Genomic DNA, 23,428 nt, shown 5'->3' with positions numbered 1-23,428 from the left:
TCTTCCTTCAATGGGTTCATTTTAAACTACAATATGAACAAGCTGAATGTCAGCGTCCAAGAGCTTAGCAATATGTTGCAAAGGGCCAAGGACTTACTTAAGAAGGATGAGCCTGTGGTGATGCTTGTTGAAGCTAACAAAACGGGCAAGAAAAAGAGGAAGGCAAAGAAGCCTCAAAAGAAGACTACCAAGCCCAAGAAGCAGAAGAAGGACAGGACAGCAGATGCATGTCACTTCTGCAAACAAACCGGCCACTAGAAGAGGAACTGTCCTCAGTACCTGGAATCCAAGAAAGGTAATTTTGAATCTTGTGTCATAGAAACTAACTTGTTGGTGGCTTCTGCATCCTGGTGTATTGACTCCGGGGCTTCAACTCATGCGTGTAACTCACTGTAGGGGTTCAAGGTAAGCAGAAGGCTGAATGATGGAGAAGTGATGCTCTACTTGGGGACTTCTGCAAGCGTTGCAGCTACGGCAATAGGCACCGTAAAATTAAAATTTAGAGAAGGAAATATTGTACTTAAAGATTGTCTTTTTGTGCAAAATCTAAGAAAAAATTTGATTTCTGTCTCAAAACTGTGGGCGGATGGATATTCTGTCTTTTTTAGTAATACGATTACTATTAAAAGAAACAATAAATTCATCGCATATGGGGAACTGGAGAACGGTCTCTATGTTCTACATCCTTCTCTAGAAACTAACATAGCCGAAACTACGTCGGCCGAAATCCCCAAGAAAAGAGCACGTGATACAGTTAATCCCACGTGCCTGTGGCATTATCGACTTGGCCAAATCGGTATTGACCGAATCACAAGACTGGTAAAGGATGGTCCTTTGGACTTTCTAACAGTAGAAGATCTTCCCACTTGTGAGCCTTGCCTCCAGGGTAAGATGACAAAGAGGCCATTTAACGGTAAGCTTGAAAGATGTACAGGCACGCTTGACCTTATACATACTGATGTATGTGGTCCCCTGAGTGTTAGGACCCGTAACCAACATGTGTATTTCATTACATTCACCGATGACTATTCTCGGTATGGTTACGTGATGTATGTGGTCCCCTGAGTGTTAGGACCCGTAACCAACATGTGTATTTCATTACATTCACCGATGACTATTCTCGGTATGGTTACGTGTACCTAATGAGACATAAGTCTGAATCCTTTGAAAGGTTCAAAGAATTCAGACAAGAGGTCGAGAAATAGTTAGGGAGAGAAATTAAGTCACTTCGATCAGATCGAGGCGGCGAATATCTCTCTGACGAAATCAGGGACTACTTAAAGGTAAACGGGATAGTATCACAGTTAGCTCCTCCTGCTACACCACAACTTAACGGTGTTTCAGAGAGGAGGAATAGGACCCTATTAGATATGGTCCGATCACTTCTCATTCATTCAGAGTTACCCACATCCTTTTGAGGATACGCATTAGAGACTGCGATATGCGTGCTGAACCGGGTTCCAACCAAATCAGTTCCTAAGACTCCCTATGAGCTTTGGACCGGAAAGAAACCAAGTATGCGACACTTGAAGTTTTGGGGTTGTCCGGCTCACGTTAAAAGAACGAATTCAGACAAATTGGAATCCAAGACCAGCCGTTGCCTATTTGTAGGCTACCCAAAGGGCTCAGTGGGCTACCTATTCTATGATCCAAGTGAGCAGAAGGTGTTATGCAGTCGGAATGCACAATTCTTGGAAAATGACTACATCTTGGACAATCTTCGTCAAGAAATTGTTCTTGATGAGGAAAGCTCAGATGCAGTGGGAGGTGTCCCGCAAGTTCCAGGTAGTGACCAACCTAGAAGATCTACTCGGGTGTCCAGGTCACCGGTCCATTTTGGTTACGATCAGGATAGTTACCTAGTCGAAACCTTGACTAGTGAAGAGGATCCCGTAACTTATACGGAAGCTATGTTGGACATAGACTCCCTTAAATGGGTAGATGCCATGAGAGCTGAGATGGACTCAATGAAGACCAATGGAGTCTGGACTCTAGTGGATCCGCCCTCCGGGGTAAAAGCAATTGGTTGCAAATGAATCTACAAGAGGAAGAAGGGCCTCGATGGCAGGGTTGAGACCTACAAAGCTCGTTTGGTGGCCAAAGGATACACTCAGAAAGAAGGCATCGATTATGAGGAAACATTTTCGCCCGTGGCCATACTTAAATCCATTAGGATCCTGACAGCTGTAGCAGCTTACTATGACTATGAGATTTGGCAGATGGATTTCAAAACTGCGTTCTTAAATGGAGATCTTACTAAAGATATCTATATGCAGCAACCGCAAGGTTTTGTAGCTACGAGTCAGGAACACATGGTCTGTAAGTTGAATAGATCCATATATGGACTCAAGCAAGCTTCTAGAAGTTGGAACATTCGATTCGACTCTACGGTCAAAAAGTTTGATTTTGAGCAAAATCCGGATGAACCCTGTGTTTACAGGAAGACCAGTGGTGACAAGGTTACGTTTCTGGTTCTGTATGTAGATGACATTCTGCTCATTGGGAATGATGTAGGAATGCTAACTACGATAAAAGTATGGGTATCACAACAATTCTCCATGAAAGACCTTGGAGAAGCCTTCTATATACTGGGTCTTCGACTCTATAGAGATAGATTGAAGCGGATTATAGGGTTATCCCAATCTGCTTATATTGACAAAATAGTCAAGAGATACAACATGGAAAACTCCATGAAAGGAAATGTTCATTTCAGGCATGGAGTCAATTTCTCCAAGAAGATGTCTCCAAAGACCTCTGAGGAGATCGAGAGCATGAAAGACATTCCATATGCCTCAGCCGTAGGGAGCATCATGTATGCCATGCTGTGCACTCGTCCTGACATCGCCCAGGCAGTGAATGTAGTAAGCAGATTCCATGCCAATCCAGGGCAGGAGCATTGGACTGCTGTAAAATGCATACTTAAGTACCTTCGAAGGACAAAAGAGTTTTGTCTGGTATCCGATGGTAGTTCACTACAGATCCAAGGGTATACAGATGCGGATTTCCAGTCGGATCCGGATGATAGAAAGTCTACATCTGGATATGTTTTCACGATAGGATCATGTGTTGTTTGCTGGAAAAGCAGCAAACATGGGTCCATAGCAGACTCCACAACCGAGGCCGAATACATTGCTGCAAGTGAAGCTGCCAAGGAAGCCGTGGGGATGAAGAAGTTCGTTCACAAATTGGGAGTAGTTCCATCCAGCACATCACCCATCCCATTGTTGTGTGACAACAATTGAGCGATTGCTCAGGCTAAGGAGCCACGAGCCCACTTGAAGTCGAAGCACATCGAGAGGAAGTACCACGTACTCCGGGAGATTGTTGGTAGAGGGGATATCTTGATTCAGAAGGTAGCATCAGCGGAGAATGTAGTAGACCCATTGACTAAGCCACTGACACAGAAAGTGTTCGAGAAATACGTGGAAAGTATGAGACACTGGCTTATACCAGATTGGACCTAAGTGCAAGTGGGAGCTGTTAGACAGTTGTATGCCCTTAGCTTCAATCAGAATTATGTACATTATGAATTTATTGTAAATGAATAAAGTACACATTTGATTCATGTTCCTGTGGTGTGTTTCTGTGTAATACCCTTAAACTGGACACTTAATGAGACTTGTGTTAGTTTAGAATGTTCACAGCCATTGGGTAAGTCTGGGGAGATTTATCCTGCCAAGGCTGACACTGGTGTGCGGCCAACTATTGGGGTGGCTTGTCTCAGCTACCAGGGTGAGACCCGAAGCACATGCAGTGTAGGATTAATAGAACCTTTGAACCAGACCAGATTTCCAGTACTAAAATAGGGAATTCGATTCCCTGCAAAGATGGGAGAAATTTTTGAAATTCGCCCAATCCCTTCCGCAATACTTGGGCATCCATGTGATGGATATCCCATCCCTTCAAGATCTTCACACCGGTAGAGCTTGTTCAGGTCGTAAAGAGGGTCGAATGACTTGATTTTCGAGTTTTATACGGAGGACAAACAATGTCATTTTGAAATATCTTTGAGGATAGTAATGTCTTTTACGCACATCTGAATTACATCTGAGCGCATTAAGCACTCACCCCACCTCTTACGAATTAAGATCTGAAATTGGATTTCAAATCTAGTATTAAGAGGAAATACCAGACGTCAGTGGTGTCTAAAAAGCAACTAATTCAGACCTTAAACGTCTGAAAAGTGCAATCAAACACCACCTTAGCTATCCCTCTTATCAAGAAAAGTGGTTTTTTAGCAAAATCATGTGAATCATTTGTAACTTAGGTTGAAGAGAAATTATGGATTAAATTCTTTAAGAAAAGCATTTGGAGAGAGATTCAACAACACTATAAACTAAAAATTATTGGAGACATCAAATAAAGCTAAAAAAAGCATACTATGAAAAAGATATTGACACATCCAAAATATACTATACAATATTTACAAGACTTAAACAAAATGGTAGTTAGTTGCATATAGGTGATCAAAAGACCACAATATTTACATGGTTCTACAAAATAGAATCAAAATAACATTTTTGGAGGATGTATTAGCTTGCACTCTCTTTTTATATGTCAATATCTTCAACTTTGTTCACAATGAGGTGTTTTTTACCTCTAGGTGTAGAAGTCAACTTCACATTGGAGAAATAAACTTTATGAAGGTATTCAGCCATTTGCTTCATGATTTGATCAACATAACCCTGTAAAATGTAAAAGAAGTGTGTTTAATCTAAATCATAAAAGCATTTTTCTTTTTAACATTTTTAATTTTAATAATAAGTGTACATATTGTGAAAGCTCCATGATTTGTGTGGATGTACAACTAAAGAGTTTTTCAACTTGTCGAGCAAAGATGAAAATTGGCATAGAAGCTATTGGATCACTTCACCAATAATTCGACATCTACAATTAAGTTGTTATCGTATTATCTTTTCTAGTATTTTATTAAAAATGATAAATAAATAAAATAGTAAAAACATTACCTTGGAGTTGCTATAGCAAGTTTCTCGCATCCTTCACACTTAAAAAATGTTTCATAATTTTGTAAGGTCTTTCAGTTGCATTGATTGCATGATATGTACCAAAAAGATTGTTCTGTAACCAAACTTGTAATAAAAGCTTTAATGCAATTGACGCTTTCCTTTAAAAATAGTAATATCATGTGAGAATATTGAAAGAAATATATAAACATATATACTTAAATAAAAGAAATGAGTGTTATTACCAACTTGGCAAAATTTGAAATATCTTGAATAACATTTTGTTTGGGTGTGATTAATGTTTTATTGGCAAAAGCTAAATGTGCTTTTTCTTCCATCTATTTTTTCAAAAATTAACCATTGTCAAGTGACCTAGAAAATAATATTTTATTAGTATATATGTTTACAATATATACAAGAATTATGTTTTTTTAAATTGAACTTGTCAAAGAATGGATTAGTGAGCATACAAAGCTTGCAATCCTTTTGCTTTAGGTATATTGGGAGTCACTGTTATCTTGCTTGATGGTTTTGTAAAAAGAGAGATACTTGTCTTGTCATAGGTATTTACTATTAAGATTATGATAACAATTTTATAATATTTAAAATCTTAAATTTATTTTTACCATTGTAGATGGCCAAATCTTTAGCAAGAATAATATGTCTAGTATTTGATAATTCTACAAGAAGCTTCCCTTCAGTTGTAGCAAAAGTATTCCATGCTTTGAGAGTTATGGATTGCATGCCATAAGAGAAAATGGTAAAAAAAATAATATGTATAAAATCAAATTATAAAAAAGCTTAACTATGAAATTGTTGAGAATATACCTGTTGTCAATGATGATAATTTCAAGAAGCACTATTTCTTTATTATCATTTTTCTTGAATACTGCTTTTTGTTCCATAACATTCAATACGATGGCAGGAACATCTATAATATAATTAGAATTGAGTAAAGTTTTTACATAATATAGTAAAATGGTATAGGAGTTATTACCAATTTACTTTGTTGTGTTAATTAATTCATTCAATTGTTGAAGAGGGGCGAACTTATACACCTTTGTAGGTGTTAGCACTATATCTTTTATCTCCTCAATCTTGCTATTTCTATTGATGGTCATTTGATAATTGGTTTTGAACTTACTCAAATGTGTAACATGTGTAGGGATCTTTCTTATGACACCATTTGAAATGGAAAATGTACTATCAAGATTTATAATAGGCTCAAAGAAATCGTTGTTATCATTAAAGATTGTTGCCTGCATTTGATTTCCCTAAAAAGTTTTAAAAAATCATATTAGCTAAATATTAACAAAATTATAGAAAAACCTAGTGTATACAATATTATATAAAGTTACCTCCTTGTCAACTAAGACCAACCATTGATAGGAAGATGAACCAATCCTTGATGCTCAACATTGTGTGATTTTTGTAAATTTAATCTTTACTCTCCAATTGATTGATTTGTCAATTAGTTTTGAGAGGAGCACATATTTTTCTTCCATTCTAGAGGACTTATGACTTAGTAAGAGATTTTGAATTCAACTAAAATAGGTTTCTTCAAAGTTAAAGTTTAATTTGTTTACATTGGTTTACCTGCCAAGTGGAACTTAAATGCTCTTTTGGGTGGATAATCTAGAATGATAAAACAAAATCTGGACAAGGGACCTGTAACATGACAAAGAATCTTAAATTAATTCACGAAATAATCAGTATATATAAAATGATATAATAAAAGGATAAAATTTAATCTGTTTATATTGATTTACTTGTTAAGTGGAACTTAAATGCTCTTTTAGTAGATAATCTAGAATGATAAAACAAAATTTGGACAAGAAACCTACGACATAACAAATAATCTTAATTTAATCCATGATATAATAAAAATAAAATTTAATTTGTTTAGATTGGTTTACTTGCTAAGTGAAGTTGAAATGCTCTTTCAGTAGATAATCTAGAATGATAAAACAAAATCTGTACAAGGGATTTGCAACATAACAAAGAATGTTAAATTAATTCACGAAATAATCAAGATATATATAAAATGATATAATAAAAAGATAATATAGATGGTAAATACATATTTGATAAGAAATTTTGAATTTAAGGAAGACGTTTGATAAGAAATTTTAATATTTTATTTACCTTTTAGGGAAGAGTATATTGAAAATGGCAATTGCCATATGCCAATGCTAGTAGCTCTTGATACACAATATTTGTTGTGTATGAGTTTTCTTCAATCTTATTTGAAGTTGGATACAAAAGCACTTTTATTGCTTTAGCTGACCTAACTCCAGATAAAACAACATAGAATTGGCCATGAGAAAGCAGGTTGAGGTAGGTATATTCCAACATTTTCCAATGTTTGGCCTTGAGCTTTGTTGATTGTCATTGCAAAGCTTAGTCGAATTGAAAATTGTTTTCTTTTGAAGGGAAATGGAAAATTTTCAACTTCTGATGGTTGCAAGGGAATTCGTGGAAGAAAAACTCTTCTACCTCAATGATGGCCAACAATTACTTCAGCATCAATGACATTTGGTTGAAAATTTTGACATATCAATCGAGTTCCATTACAAAGTCCATAGGAATGATCTATATTCTGCAATAAGATCACTGGACAATTTTTCTTTAATATCAATTGATGTGGAGTCAATCCATTTAGGAATTCAAATGGAAGAGATTATTTGCTATCATCAATTGTAGAGTCATAGTTATAGTATATGGTTGAATCTCCTGGAAATTGGTTAATTAAAATTTGATTAATTTCATCAATAAAATCATTTTTTTTTTGTAGTCAATATGACTCTACTTGTAATGAAATCTGCATTGAATGCATTGACCAATAAATTAGGAAACATAGTATTAGTAAGTTGAAATCTTGAATTGATGCCAATATATGGAATAATCATGAAATCAGGAATACGTCTTTTTTTTTCTAATATAGTTCTTTAGTACCATTTCCAACTCGTAGTAAAAATTCACTTAGCTACAATTTTTCTATGTGATTCCATAATTTTGACATCACTAAACTGGCATCAATTGATTCATGTCTTCCACCTTGAGAAACAATAGGAAGCACTTGTCGAAAATCACCTTTAAATACAATGACTTTGCCTCCAAATAATGAATTGCAATCTGTTATGTATTGTAGCATAATGTCAAGTGCTTTAATTATTTCATTGCCAAGTAGTAGGTGGAGACCACTGCCCGTAGGGAATGAGTGATTGGCCACCCTATTATGGCATTGTATGGGGAGGGGGTTGCGGCCACCAAGAAATCGTGATTGAGTCTGACCGCATAGGGCCATGTGCCGACTTCTACAGGTACTGTTATTTTCCCGAGGGGCCTGATTTCCTCTCCGCTGAAGCCCATCAGAGGAGTGTTTGCGGACTTCAACTCGCTTCTCTGCAACTGAAGCTGGTCAAACGCCGACTTAAAGAGAATGTCCGCCAAGCTGCCTGAATCAACAAACACCGCTTGACTTCGAAGTTGCTGATCCTTAGTTTGATGACAAGCACATCATCGTGGGGGTAGTGGACCCCTCGCGCATCGTCTTCCGTGAAGAAAATTGGTTCCTCCGCCTTTGGCCTCTTCGGAGAGTTCTGCTCTTCTCGGGCAGTTTCGCGAACTAATGCCCGGGCCGCTACCGAAGTACAACTCGCTACTACCGAATCTCCGACTATCACGTGGATGGTTCCCCGAACTAGCCTCTCTTCCAGAGGCAGTCTCTGTGACTATTCGACCAGCCTGCTGCTGGACTCGGGAGCATCCTTACCATGCTCCCCTTGCCGACCTGTCTTATTATTATTATTATTATTATTATTATTATTATTATTATTATCATTATTATTATTATTATTATTATGTTGTTGTTGTTGTTGTTGTTGTTGTTGTACAAAATTTCTTAAGTACTCGCGACGGATGAGTCCCTCTATCTCGTCGCAGAGATTATTACAATGTTCGGTACTATGACCGTGGTCTCTATGGAAACTACAGTACAAGTTTTTGTTCCTCTCGTTTGGGTTCCCTTTTAGGTGAGGTGGCCACTTTACGTACAGGGCATCTTTAATCGTCATCAAGATGTCAGCCCGCTTCGTGTTCAAGGGCGTGTAGTTTGTCCAACCTGCCATTGGAGCTCGGAACGGCTGGCTTGGTTTCGGTGCCCGAGCTGGATCCTTCCGGCTGTCTCCTTGATTGGGGAGTTCTTTTCTCTTTCTTTTTTCAAACCCGCCCCCAGTCCTTTGGTTGATCTCCTCCTCCGTTCACATGAACTTATCCGCGAGCTTAAGGAACTCAGCAATGGTCGCAGGCTGGTTGGCCACTATGTGCCACTTGAATTCCTTGTGTGTCACCCCCATCTTGGCTGCCACGAGCTGAACCGCGGGGTCCAGGTGTGAGATCTGTAGGCATGCGTCGTTAAACCGCTTGATGTAGCTGTAGATGGGCTCTCCTTCCTTTTGGACCATGTCAATGAGGCTCTCCTCGGTTCGGGGGGACCGCTTGCTGGTGACGAAGTGCGCGGTGAAGACCTGCACGAACTGGGCCCAGCTCCTTACTGACCCGGGGGCTAGGTTCCTGTACCAGGTGCAAGCCACTCCTCTGAAGGTGGTAGTGAAGGCTGTGCACATACAGGATTCGCTGGTCCTAGCCAGGTGCATCTGGGACTGGAAGGCATCAACGTGGTCGCTGGGGTCAAATGACCCATCATACTTGTCGAGTGGGGGGAGTTTGAAGTCTCTGGGCATAGGAACTTCAAGGAGTTCTGATGACAGGGGGGAAGGAACTGAGAGGATTGGAGCAGCCTTTACCTCTTCCGAGCTCGCTTCTTCTTCACCTCGGAGCTCGGGCAGGACGCAGGTTGCAGTTCGGCGGCTTCGCCGGCGGCGCCTCTGCTGCTTGGAAGGTGGTTCCAACAGAGGGAGGAAGGGGAACGTTCATGGCGGGAAGATTCACGGGCGCCACTGTTTGTGGCGCATTTAGGCTGGGGATCCCATCCACCGGGAGGGGGATGGTGAACTGTCCGATGCACACCACGGGGACTTGAAGTTGTTCCCCGGTGGCGTTCATCTCCATGCTACGTCTGGTATTGCTGGAAGAAGCCATCGGTGTTAGGGTTTCTTGGAAAAAAAAAGGTGTTATGAAAGTTTTAGAGGGAGGCTTTTAGAAGCGTTTCCCATAGATGACGCCAATTGATGGAGCATAATCCGGTCGGTCCTATCTGTCAACGATCTTGCCTCTAACTGGAGCGAAAGGTGTCTGAAACGGGGAAGAAAGCGAGTAGTCTCTGGGGAGGAACCCGATGAGAGTGCTCCGAAGCTCAAGTTAGTATTCTCTCAAAGGCAAGATAAGAAACCAGATGGCGCAAAGTTATCACGTACCTCTATTCCTAGGGGGAAGAGGGCATTTTATAACCACTTTGCGCACTCACTCCCAAGCTCCTGTCAGGTCGGGTATCATTACCTCTGCACTTCTGCCAGTTCGGGTGTCATCACCTCTGCTGGGGCAGACAACCGCCACTGTTCTCTTTGTCGGAGCCGTCTTTGTAACTAGAGGTGGTGGTGACAGGTGGCCGTTGAAGTGCGATTGCCAAGAGTCGAACCCTAAGTCAGTCAGGTGCGCCGCCTCAAGATACAGACTCCTTTGGTGTAAGGTACGGTTGTTCAGTTCGGCAGCCTGGAGACGAAGTGTTGGAGTGGTGTGTGAGGTAAAGTATTGAGTTCGGATAGAAGTGTGGCCCGAACTGCCCTGGGGTGGGCCAGTTCGGGTTGTTGCCCTTTGCGCTCCTCATAAGACTCGGGGTCAAAGGGAGAGTTCGAGCTCTTTTTGGGGAGCTCGGACTGCTGGTTCCTCCTCTCGGAGCTCGCGCCTTGAGCGTACTGCCGTGCCGAGCTGTTGGTCCTGCCAGGTCACCCTCGGTTGTTTCTACGTGTTGGGTGGCTAAGAGGTCGGGCCAAATCTTCCTCCATCAGATTTGAAGAATAAATCAGAAAAGCTATTGAACATACCCATTTGGGCTAAACAAACCATGTTGAGTTTTGGATTTTATTAGCACCGGAAAGGAGCATCTTCTTTTACTACCTGAGCCAACTAAATGAAGTAGTGTCATGGCATCACTTTGATTTTACCCAAGTGAACTTGAAGAAATAACTCAGTAGTTTTGTGAGTTGATGGCTACCTTGTAAAATTAATCCAAAAATATTAATTCGAGGGTTGAAAAGTAGCCTATTTCTGCATGTCCTTACGAAGCACATTAAACACTATTTGGAGATTCTCCCTTAGCTTCTAAGGAACTGCAGCAGAGTTTGCATTGCTTCTTCCAGATTGTTGCAACTGAATGAAACTGAGAAATATGAAACCGATCACAACGAAGATAAATGAATGAGTTTCGTGTTGTTGTTGTAGCAACTTTAATTCGTGTATGGAGGGATCACCGCCACTGAGTTCGCGTTGATTAGGGTTTAGATAACTAGAGAGAAAGGGAGGTGAATGAGAGAAAATCAAGAAGATTCAAAAGAAAGAAAGATGAAAAATCAAAATACAAAAATTCCTAATATATCGATGGATACCCATTGGGTACCTATCACCCAACCTGCCCAAATCCATTAAGCATGGCTTTAACTGGTTAACCGACCCACTATTGACCTGGCATTGAAAAAATACAACCCTACCCGTTAATAAATGGGTGGATTCAAGTCATTCAATAGGTTGGGTTGGAAATTGCCACCCCTCCGTAAGTGGAGATAGGGGGACCCTGGGGGCTGGAGAGTTATATATATGGTATCTCCATAGATGATTGGCCCATCTATGTTTATTTGCTCCTTCCCCCATGACCTAGGTTTGTTCAACCTTATAGTGATTTTTCATGGATGTATTGAACAAATACGAAACTATAAGTTTTAAATATGTAGATTTTAAGAAATGTTAGCAAAGAAAAAGTTGATACAACTCTTGGATTTCATTTCGGGATACTGATTCATGAAAATGTTTGTTTAATGTTGTCTTATAACAGTGGGTCTTTTTAATATGGTCCCGCAATCTTTCTAGGCAAATGTATGGAGTTCCAACATCTTGTTGTTTACTAGCACTATTTACAATCGATTATGGTTGTCATTTTTGAGGGCCCCACCTAAGCTCGACTACTTTTCAAAATGAGATGTTGAATGGGATAGGCTTGGATTCTGAGGCTTAGTGATGGGTTTGGGCCAGAAAATTTGGGCTGGATATCAATTTGGGTTGAGGCCTGGAGTAGCATAGATCTAGATTCATATCATCATCTAAACCATGTTTCAACTATATGGGGTCAAATACATAAATCCCATTTTGCTATTCTATTTTATTTAGTATCACATCTATCATCAAATTTGGACACTCAAATTATTTCTTACTACTTCAATCCAAGTTCTTTGTATCTGCCCATGGTTCTTTTAACCCCTATAACTTGTAAGAAACCACTTTTAATGTATGTGGTAGATGCTATTCTATGCATAAGACCAAATCATTTCAGCCCTTTTTTATTCATCTTATCACATATTAGAGCTATTTCCAAGTACCTTTGTATGACTTTATTTCCAACCCTATCATATATGATTTCATCTTCCATTGTCCAATTATTGAAATTCAAACCTCAAATCTGATTTATAATTTAAAAATATTGGGCTAGGATTGGATTGTAACCAAATTAGATGTTGATGGGGAATGGAATTTCTGGAGTGCATTGACAGCCTTATATCCAACAGTTTGCCCCATATAACATGGCTGACCTTACAACTATTTTATAAATTTTTTCTTTTAGCAAAAGTGGTATTCTCCTATTGTAAGACTCTTGATGCATCCTACCATTTTGCCCATCATACCCTAATTCTACAATTGACATCTCAATCTGCCCTTTGTTATGAATTATTGAATCAATATAGTGGTGCAAAATATGACCAAAAATACTTTAAAAAGCAACCAACCTACCTAGATCTGCACTGCCCCAACCTAAATTGTGTTGGGTAGTTGGATTTTCCTGAGGGGTTAGGTTATCCAACTTAAATTTTGCCTTAGATTGGGTTGGGCTTGGGCCCAATTCTCACTTTCTCAGGTATCAGGATTGGACCTAGTTTGGCCTTACACTCAAATAAACCCACTCCAGTTGAACCCTATTGTTGGTTGTTTTGATCCAAGCCCAGTCCAATTCAAAGTCAAGCAGGTATTTTTCAACCCTAATCAAATCCGCATAAAAAAAGTTAAAAACCCAACCTGATATAGTTTTAGAGTATAGTTGGTTCAGTTTGGTTGAGCCTACTAACTCCAACCAACCTAGTTATTTTCCGAATCCAAATCATCCACATCTCTCCTTTAACTGTTTTCTCAAGTGGTGCCTACTTCTTGCACCTAAGCCAAAACCTTAGTCTGTTTGGTTGTTGAGAAGGGATGGGATGAAAAGGGAAAATTTATTTTCTCATTTTGATATTTTGGTGTTTGATTGTTGAGAAGGGAAATTACTGTTCATCGTCTTCCTTCAAACTCAAACCAGTGGCATGGATGAGGTGAGTTCCAATCTCCCCCTCATTAGTAAAAGAAGAACGCCCAAAAAAAATTTAACAAATAATAATATATTTATAAATCAATACTTCAGCAGCATGTAGGAAGGGTTTGTCACCTTCAAAGTTGCAAAGGATACAAGGGCGAAGCAAGATCTGGAGTTGTTCTCACTGCCTCCAATCTTCACCCCAACGAGAAAACGTATAAAATTAAATAAAAAAAGTAAAAAGAATAATTGGGACCTGGTTTAATAAATCTAAGGGAAGAGAAACATATCTCATGGGAAAAACTGATTCGAGGGAAGAAAACTCTAACCTTGAAGCGGGTTTGAACCCAAAAAAAGGCATAAACACCTTGGCACGTTTTAACAGAAAACAATGGCTTTTAGCTGATGAACGACCATGTTCATTCAAGGTTCTACAAGCACAAGTGTAGATCTGTAAAACATCTACCTCTATACCGCCAGAAGCAATGGATTTTAGCCAACGAACGACCATGTTTTCCTGATGGCATGAGGAAATCGATGATGCCAAAAACGTGAAGAATATAGTTGCCTTAATTCAATGGTCATGGATCTAGTCTTATCTTGGCCAGATATCGTCAGGAATGCTACCAGAGACTTGATTGTTGTAGACGCAAGGAGATGGTGAGAGGACGGCTGCGGAGCTTCTGTCAAAGGTCTCGACATTTTTTTCTCACAATTTTCTCTTCTCACCGGAGTCTCACAATTTTCAATGCGACCCTGCATCCTTGGTTTTGAGAACCAACATCCCATCCCATCCCATCCCAAAGAAACATTTTAAGAATAAGAATCGTGTTTGGCATACATTTTTCGTTGGAATGAAACAAATTCGTCCCACCGCGCGACTTTCTACGGAGTGACAAAATTTGGAGATTCTTTGGAGGGCTAATTCTTGCTACGTCCTCCCTTTAAAAATTGAACACATGCGCCATATTTACACGTGAGAGTGAGGTTGGAATAGTAAATTTCCACAAAAACAAAACCTTTTTGATCAAAACCCAAAAACCCATCATTTTTTCCTCTCTCTTCCCCCCACCCTCTACGACGGCTAACTCGGCTCTTGAACCACACTTGGACGACAGTAGAACTCTCAAGTATGTATGTTTTTCTTTTTTTTTTTTCTTTTTTTTTTCATATTTTCATTATGAAAACGAATATATGAATGATCCGTTAAACTGTTTTGGGTCTACCGATCAAAACCCTAGACTGATTGTTTGTTCATCTCTTCCCCCACCGTATTTAATGGCTAACTCTGCTCTTGAACCACACTTGGACGACAGTAGAACTCTGAGGTATGCATGTAAACTGTTTTGGGTCTACCGATCAAAACCCTAGACTGATTGTTTGTTCATCACCTTCTTTCCCCACCATCTCTACCGGTTAACTCTGCTCTCCAATGGCACTTGGACAATGTCAATCTCTCTCTCTCTCTCTCTCTCTCTCTCGCTTCGCTCGCTCGTAGCGGGGCAGAATAATCGTCGATACCAACCGGGAGTTTAGTTTGTTTCTAAGTTCAATCTCAATGTCACCACCCGTTTCAATTTTCTAATCTAATGTTTCATTCATAAACGTTTATCTTAGTTTGTTCAGCTTTAGTATTTATTTTTATTATTTTATAAAACCTCACCCTTGTCTAATTTTCTGGGTAGTTTCATGTTAAAGTTTCAAATTCTCTTTCGTGTTCAGTTGTGTTCATTTCACTGCGTAGCATCTCTTCTTTATTTGGTTTTCCCGTATGGGTTAAATAAATTAACCCGTTATGCTTGTAGTTTGAAATGCTTCTGTTTAGTCTCCATATCTCTGAAGGTATTGTTGCTTGCCTATTTTGACGTTTTCATTTCTTGTTCCTTGTAGATAGGAAACTTGTGTACAAAATGATTTCAGCTATTTCTTGGGTCCCTAAAGGAGTTTCAAAGTCTGCTCCAGCTGTGGCAGAACCACCTTCAAAAGAGGAAATTGAAGAGACACTGAAAAGTGGTGCTTTAGAGAGAAGGTAGAACTCTTCCATTGTGAATGGATTCTATATCAGGATGGGTCTTTTGGTCATTATTGTTTATTGTTGCTATTAGTTAATTTGAAATCTGTGATCTGTATTATATGATTTTATATGCCATCTTATTTCGATACTTATTTGTGTTGGGTGCAACGATTAGGAAATTTAAACCAAATAAATTATATATCTCTCTATGTTGAATTGTTGATATATAAATTTGCTTTAGTTATTCTTTTTGATAATGAAAGCAAACTTTAGTCAAGAAAAGTGCCAAAGTAACAAGAAAACAAGGAGGGAAAGCATTAATGCATGATTAACAACCCTCCTCCCCAAGGGTTAAAAGTTATAGCATCCACTTGTTACAGAAGTTAGCAAAAAGGTGGCCCTCAAGTCAAAGTCCATAGAATCAACATCCATGAGATAATGGTTCTTTCAATTACTCTGATCTTCACTTGAGCCTCACTAGACTTCCGTTATTATTTTTTTATGAAAATTTCTCTTTCCATAAGCATGAGCAAATTGCAAGAGGTGTATTCTGTTGTTTTCATCTGGTGATCCTTATTTATACTATTTTCCTTTTTAGATAATAAATTTGGTGCACCATTACTTCAGCTTAGCCTCCAACATTTTTTTTTTGATAAATACTTAGCGTCCAACATTTATGTATGTGATCTTTCCTTGAGATGATCTGGTTTACCTGAATATAAAATATTTGACTAGTTATTGGTGATGGATCTGTGATTAGTGATGCCTACACACAGTCAGGTGTTATAAAGGAGCTGAGTTATCTGGTGATCTTGAGGTTGCAGCTTCCTAGCCAAACACAGGCTTCAAGTTAAGCTCATTTGCCCAGATGAATCTGAACCCTGATAGTATTGGTGTAACTCGCTTAAAGCCAAACTCCTTTACACATGATGCATATGTACATGTTCATCATATGTTCAAATTTCATTTTTTGAATATTGGACTCTATTAAATGGTCTATGGGTTCTGTATCTAGTACTGTACAATACAAAGTATACTGCACTAAGCTTTGACTCATAATTCTTGCTTGGTCAGGTTATGCCTCTTCTCTCTACCTTATATAGTGGTCTCAGTACAGAGTATGAGATTTCTTGGTCATGTTGAGATTTCAGAAGGTTCATCAGAGAACTAAACTCAACTAGGTCTTATCCTAATTAATTTTGGGTTGGCTATATGAATCTTGCTTTGCTGTTCCACTTTGTCAAGGGTCAACTGCTCATTTTTAGAGTAGGAAAAACTTTTGGTGTTTAAGTGAAAATAAATTAAAAATAGTACTTAACATTGATATTTGTACCTTGGTTTGTATCTTGCTCTGTCTTAGACCTACATAAAATTTTGATTCAGTTATCTGTTATCTTCGAGTTCTCTTCACTATGTTCCTGATATCTTTTTTTTTTTGTGATTTTTCCCTGAATCACATTTGATCATGAGAACATTTAACTGCATAATTTACATATATAACCTCATAGAAGAAAAATTATTTGATTCTCACATTGGTGGAACTGGCATCCTCCACTTTGGTCTGAAAACTGCATGTTTGTGTAGTGGAGATAGTGAGAATGAGGAGGAAGAAGATATGAACGTTGATGCTTCCAAGCAGAACAATGAAGTTGCACGTGCATTAGCTGCAGCAGATGCACTTGGCAGGACATCTAAAAACACAAATTCTGGGACGAGCTTTGAAGATATAACTGATGGCTTAAAAGAGCTTGACATGGACCATTATGATGAAGAAGATGATGGTATCCTCTTTCTGTCCACTACACAACCAATTTTATGTTTTTCCTCCTTTTTTTATCTTAATTACTTTTGGAGGTTATCGATGATTCAAACAATGCATTCTCACTTTTCTCCATGTTAAGTATTTCCCCTTTGGATATATGACCAAAAATGCATTTCTTCCTGGGTAACCTTAGGCATTGAGCTGTTTAGTACTGGCCTTGGCGACATCTTTTATCCAAGTAATGACATGGATCCATATCTAAAGGACAAGGATGTAAGTATGATGTCCTTTGTTGTATTAGCATTTGAAATTGCATGCATTATGGGCTTATTGTGCATGCAATGCAATTATGCTTTTGGCAGGATGATGATGATGATGATGAGGAAATTGAGGATATGGCCATAAAATCATCAGATGCAGTTATAGTTTGTGCACGTAATGAGGATGATGTCAGTCATCTTGAGGCATGTAATTGTTCCTTGAAGAGGAGTTCCTCTTTGTTCAGTCACTATTCACATATGAATTAATTTGTATAAAGCTTTAAATATTCAACCTTGCAGGTGTGGATATTTGAAGACTTAGATGATGGTGATTCAAACATGTATGTGCATCATGATGTCATCCTTCCAGCATTTCCCCTTTGCACAGCATGGCTCGACTGTCCTCTTAAAGGTGGAGATAAAGGTGCGCTATTACTTATTGGCACATAACTTTGTTGAATTTTAATGTCTGTTTGTTATACAGAACTTATATGTTTCTTATACAATATCAACTACCAAGCAGTTATTTATTTGTTTGAACTTTAATTAACACAACTTGTGGGGAATTATTTGAGAAAATATTCCTGATTGTTCTCTTTTTTTGAATAGTAAAATAAAAATTCATTAAAAAATAAAAACAAAGTACAATAGGGAGGTGAAATCACCCGAGAGAAGAAGGCAACAGCTCAGCATCAACCAACAAGAAAACAACCATGCTACAAACACTCGAAGAAACAAAAGCAAAAACACAAGAACCTCCCTGACTCAGAAACACATCAGTCTTCTCCTTCGAACACTTCATCCCACCCGTATCCTTGCTCGTTCCACACCACTCCCTCTACATAATGCTGCTTCATCCTTTTCTTTGTTATTCCTCTCGAACACTTCAAACGCTTTCCTAGTAAACTCCTCTCCTCCACAGAAAAACAGACCTAAACTTTTGCCAACCCTAACATTCCTATCAGCCAAATTTGCAATGTCCACGTTTCCTCCCTCCTCCTCACCAACTAGAGGAAACTCAAAAAAACTCTTTTCAGCAATGCTCCCCCTCTTCTTTTTCCTCTGACCCCATACCTAACTCAACAACCTCCTCTGAAACTTCTGACACCTGAGTCTCCAAACCATCTGAAGCTTGAATTTCATGACCACTGCCCACCTTACCCTCAGTAACTTTTTGAGCTCAAATATTGAAAGCCAGACAAGCAATCCCAAAAAATTATCAATATGAAAGTTCCTCTCTGCATGCATACCTGAGTTAGTGTGGATGTGTGGTGTCCAAGCTAACGTGTGGCACTTATTTATTGTCAATGTTCAATTGGCATGCTGAATATCTTTGCAGAGCCTTCTCCCACATATCATAGACTAAAAGTCTATTAGCTATAACCTATGTTACCCAGACATGGAAGAAAACGGCTAGACAAGGTGTTATAAAGTTTTCACCAAAAACTGAAGTGCCTGACACAATACCACACTCTTATGCAGGTATCCAGATACCATAGGTTATCACAAAAGATTGAAAATTTTATTTTTTTTTGATGGACTTATTGAAGGTTTTCTTCTTCCTATTTTGATTTATAAGCATAATTTAAAGATTAAAATCCTGTATGTAATGCTGATTATTTTATTAATACAAGTTCCTGTTATTGTTGATCAATAAAAAAAAATTTAAAGATTACAATTTCTAGCCATATGTTAGTAACTAAGTTAACCATACTATGTTACCTGAATACCTGTATAAGATTGCTGTATCATGTCCGATACTTCATTTTTTAATGTAAATGATCAGTGATAACTAGTGGCCAATCTTTTGAGTACAAGATTTCTCTATGGGTCCGTTTGGTTTGTAGTCAGAATCGGAATCTGTCCTAATCAGAATGGTCTATTCCCTAGAACTGTTTGGTTCAGACAGGAATCAGAATAGGAATCGGAATTGGCTGGAATGGATTCTCATTCCCAAGGGAGGGGGAGGGAATGGCCATTACCTCAAATGGGGCAATGCCATTTCACCAGGAAAGGGAATCAGATTCCGAATCCACCCAACCAAACAGTTGGAATCAGAATGGTCCATTCTGATTCCAGTGCCCTATTCCTGCGAACCAAATAGACCCTAAGATGTATGGTGCCATGCATTTCTAATGTATCGAATGCATGCAGCATGAAAGGTGTGGTGACACATGTTCGGCACATGACTTGATAAAATGAGTTACACGACTATTGTCATTGTTGCAGACATCAGAACTGCAGGGACAGCATATAATGTGTTTCACCATGTTATGCATCAATTCTTTGTTCTGGACCATCTTCAACAGCAGTTAGCATCTTCCTATGGGCAAGCCCAACATAAACCAGTGGACCTTGGTTCAACTTTTCTTGTTACCCACTTAAAAGGGCAACGGCGTTTGGATTTGGAATGAATGTTACATGCAATTGATAAGTGAGGCGTGTTCATACATGTCTAACCTAGTCTTGGCACATTTTACTTTGACATGTGTTGAAAATCTGTAGTGACTAGGGTGCTATGAGTTTTTTCTATCAGTTATTTCTTTATCACTGTTTTATATTACTTTCATTTTGCTGTTTTGCCGATCAGGAAGTAACTTTTTCCTGTTATGCTCACTTGCTAAAGTTTCCTCCATATTCCTCTTAACACATTCATATTGACAGGGAACTTCATAGCTGTGGGCTCAATGGAACCTGCCATTGAAATATGGGACCTAGACCTTGTATGTGAAATTGATATTACATTGTATTATTGGTTTACATTAATAAGAGAGATGACATAGGTACCTTCTACATTTGTAACATTTTCTCAATGTCTTATTGGCAGATTGATGAAGTCCAACCTGTTGTGGTATTGGGGGGCATTGCCAAGAGCAAAAAAGGAAAGAAGGTCCTCCATTATGTTTTCCTTTTATAGTCCTTCAAGTTTTGGTTTTGAGCCTGCATTTATGATATCGAACCATACTGCAAATTAATTAATAGTTATCTATTATTTTCCCCTAGATAATTATAGACGAGTGGTCATAATAAAATGTGGGGGAAGGGCAAGCCACCTGTACATGAATGAATGGATCCAGTAGGCTAATGAAAGGCTCCTTCAAGTGCTCCTGAGTTGCAGGCTGGCCCAGACTTGGGCAGCGGTAGATGCCATGGCTACCCTGTAAAAGCCTGGCCTGGCCCAGCCCATGATCATCCCTAAGTGTGGCCTAATACTGATTGACCATTTTTTTATTTCTTTTGATGGGATACACAATCGGGGGGGGTAGCCCATCCCCCAACCCATGTGCAGGTGAGATTCCATCCCAAGTCTCCGCTACAACCAGCAGGAGACCTTACCACACAGCTGGTTGGCACCTTGCCAAATGACCATAGGCATGTGCACATATAGAGATTAAATGTCGCTCTTGGGGCCTAAACATAAAGTCTAATGTGTTCTAGCCTAAGAAAGGAACCCATTATTGCCAACCCATAGTCCTAGCCCATGGGACTTTGAATATTTGACCTGTGGCCCAAAGTTGAAGCCCATTCAGCAAGCTAAATATTGAAGGATCTGGGAGAATATTCTAGAAGAATGTTCTAGGAATATATATATATATATATATATATATATATATATATAATATTGGTTTTTTGGTTTAGTATGAAACATGTTTTGCAAGAGAGGGCTTTCTTGCCCCTTAAGGAACCTTGTCTTTTTTTTTTAATATGTTCTGAAGGGCTACACAACGGGGGTAGTCCATCCCCCAACCCATAACCCCCTTAAGGAACCTTCTCTTGCCTATAAATAGCCCATTACTCCTCTTTTCCATATTAATGAAAGATTGAAATTTTTTGCTCTGCAACTTTTGGTGTGAAGCAAGAGTGCAAGACTCCTCCCCTTTTGGTGGGGAGACTCCAATTTTCCCCATCCTAATCATGATATTTTTATACCAAGGTTTGTTGGGTGGTGAGACTCTAGTCACTCAACCCATCGTATTGGCAAGACTTCACAAAATATAATTCTCTCCTCTTTCTGCTTTGTTTCTTTCTAATTTTGTGCAGTCACCATTAAGTTCAGCATAGCTTGGAGCTAGGGGTGAGCAAATGGGTAGGTTCTACCTGGAACTAAGTGGAACCGACCTCGAACCAGCCTTGAACCGATCCTATCCAATATGTTACAGGGTAGGCTCTGGTTCCAAATTCTTTGAACCGACCCCCACCCAGGCTGGTTCCAGGGTCTAGGGGTTTACCCTACCCGAACCGACCTTTGGTTGGCCTTGGTGGAACCGACCTTGTTGGAACCTGATTTGGAACCGAACTTGCCTTGAAATAAACCCCAGAATACTTTTGGGGATTTGAAGATTTGAATCCAAGCATTCATGGTTACAAAGGCCATGGTCTCACTTGACCACTGAGTTACTTAAGTGATTTGATCATTTGTTTTCCTTTTAATATTTGAATGTGTACAATAAGTAGTGTAAAAGGTAATATTTACAAAATTTAAATTTAATTTATAAGTTTTTAACCATATAATGATAATCTACATATTAAGTTATCCAATTTAATCAATAAAACATTTTAAACTATATATTGTATTTATTAAAAATCAAGTTTTTAAAGAACATGCTTTTTTTTGTGAAGGGGGAGAGTTAAAAAAGTACAGGTTCCATGGATAGACCCTGGAACCGACCCCAGAACCACCAAGGCCAGAACCGGCCCTGGAACCGACCTTCACAGGGTAGGTTCCAGTTCCAAAAACCAGGAATCGACCCCTACAGGGTAGGCTCTAGATTCTGCCATGGAACTGAACTGAACCGGCCCATGCTCACCCCTACTTGGAGCCATGGACCCCTCCCATTCCTCAAAAAAAAAAAAAACATTTGACCCCTCCCCATCCCTTGTTTTACTAGACAATCAGCCATATAATTAGCTTCTCTTTGTACCCATTGAAATGTTACTTCCATGCCCTAGTCACTTTGTCAGTCACTTGAATTTTTTTTTCATTTCATTCCTGTAAATCCAAAGAACTTTCCGTTTGTTCTGAGCCACCCAATTACCAATTGTAAGTCCCCTTCAATCACTACTTTAGCAGTATTCAACTTGCTCTTTGTGCACCCTTCATTACAGCCATTATCTTAGCCCTCAACAAATCTCCAGAGCCAATTCGGCCTGAGAATAAGGCAATAATGAGACCTGACTTGTTTCTGAAAATACCTCCCACTCCTGATGGTTCTGGATTACCCCTACTACTGCCATCAAAATTGAATTTGATAAAACCCCTCTTCTGTGCTTGTCTACTTGGAAAACCGACCTTCACAGGGTAGGTTCCAGTTCCAAAAACCAGGAATCGACCCCTACAGGGTAGGCTCTAGATTCTGCCATGGAACTGAACTGAACCGGCCCATGCTCACCCCTACTTGGAGCTATGGACCCCTCCCATTCCTCAAAAAAAAAAAAAACGTTTGACCCCTCCCCATCCCTTGTTTTACTAGACAATCAGCCATATAATTAGCTTCTCTTTGTACCCATTGAAATGTTACTTCCATGTCCTAGTCACTTTGTCAGTCACTTGAATTTTTTTTTCATTTCATTCCTGTAAATCCAAAGAACTTTCCGTTTGTTCTGAGCCACCCAATTACCAATTGTAAGTCCCCTTCAATCACTACTTTAGCAGTATTCAACTTGCTCTTTGTGCACCCTTCATTACAGCCATTATCTTAGCCCTCAACAAATCTCCAGAGCCAATTCGGCCTGAGAATAAGGCAATAATGAGACCTGACTTGTTTCTGAAAATACCTCCCACTCCTGATGGTTCTGGATTACCCCTACTGCCATCAAAATTGAATTTGATAAAACCCCTCTTCTGTGCTTGTCTACTTGGAATAAACATTATCAAGTATATCTCCTTTGTGGGACCCTTAACATTGGATTTACATC

At 39.1% G+C, this 23,428-nt stretch overlaps 1 protein-coding gene and 1 long non-coding RNA gene across 4 annotated transcripts in view; one reads left to right on the top strand and one right to left on the bottom strand.

The window, feature by feature from the left end:
• Positions 1–11,289: 11,289 nt before the first annotated feature.
• LOC148803589 (uncharacterized) lies at positions 11,290–13,945 on the bottom strand. Its single transcript, XR_016077301.1, has 3 exons — positions 13,806–13,945; positions 13,609–13,671; positions 11,290–11,430 (listed from the first exon to the last, which is right to left on the bottom strand). It is a non-coding gene; the product is annotated as an uncharacterized LOC148803589 (long non-coding RNA).
• A 519-nt stretch (positions 13,946–14,464) lies between these two features.
• LOC104610576 (uncharacterized) overlaps positions 14,465–23,428 on the top strand; it is a 30,648-nt gene continuing 21,684 nt past the window's right edge. Inside the window, exons 1-8 of one of the 3 annotated variants that reach the window (XM_010277264.2) lie at positions 14,465–14,606; positions 15,367–15,505; positions 17,075–17,271; positions 17,446–17,525; positions 17,615–17,716; positions 17,813–17,936; positions 20,177–20,235; positions 20,340–20,402. In XM_010277264.2, the coding sequence (XP_010275566.1) occupies positions 15,387–15,505; positions 17,075–17,271; positions 17,446–17,525; positions 17,615–17,716; positions 17,813–17,936; positions 20,177–20,235; positions 20,340–20,402 (744 nt within the window). In that variant the 5' untranslated portion in view covers positions 14,465–14,606; positions 15,367–15,386. Of the gene's footprint in view, positions 14,607–14,663; positions 14,805–15,366; positions 15,506–17,074; positions 17,272–17,445; positions 17,527–17,614; positions 17,717–17,812; positions 17,937–20,176; positions 20,236–20,339; positions 20,403–23,428 lie in introns of those variants that run through there. The other 2 variants (XM_088889585.1, XM_010277265.3) reach the window with 2 other exon arrangements.

Source organism: Nelumbo nucifera, chromosome 1, assembly GCF_055504915.1.
Source record: "Nelumbo nucifera cultivar China Antique chromosome 1, China Antique-T2T, whole genome shotgun sequence".
Classification (NCBI taxonomy): Eukaryota; Viridiplantae; Streptophyta; class Magnoliopsida; order Proteales; family Nelumbonaceae; genus Nelumbo; species Nelumbo nucifera.
This window is presented reverse-complemented; position numbering and strand designations above follow the sequence as displayed.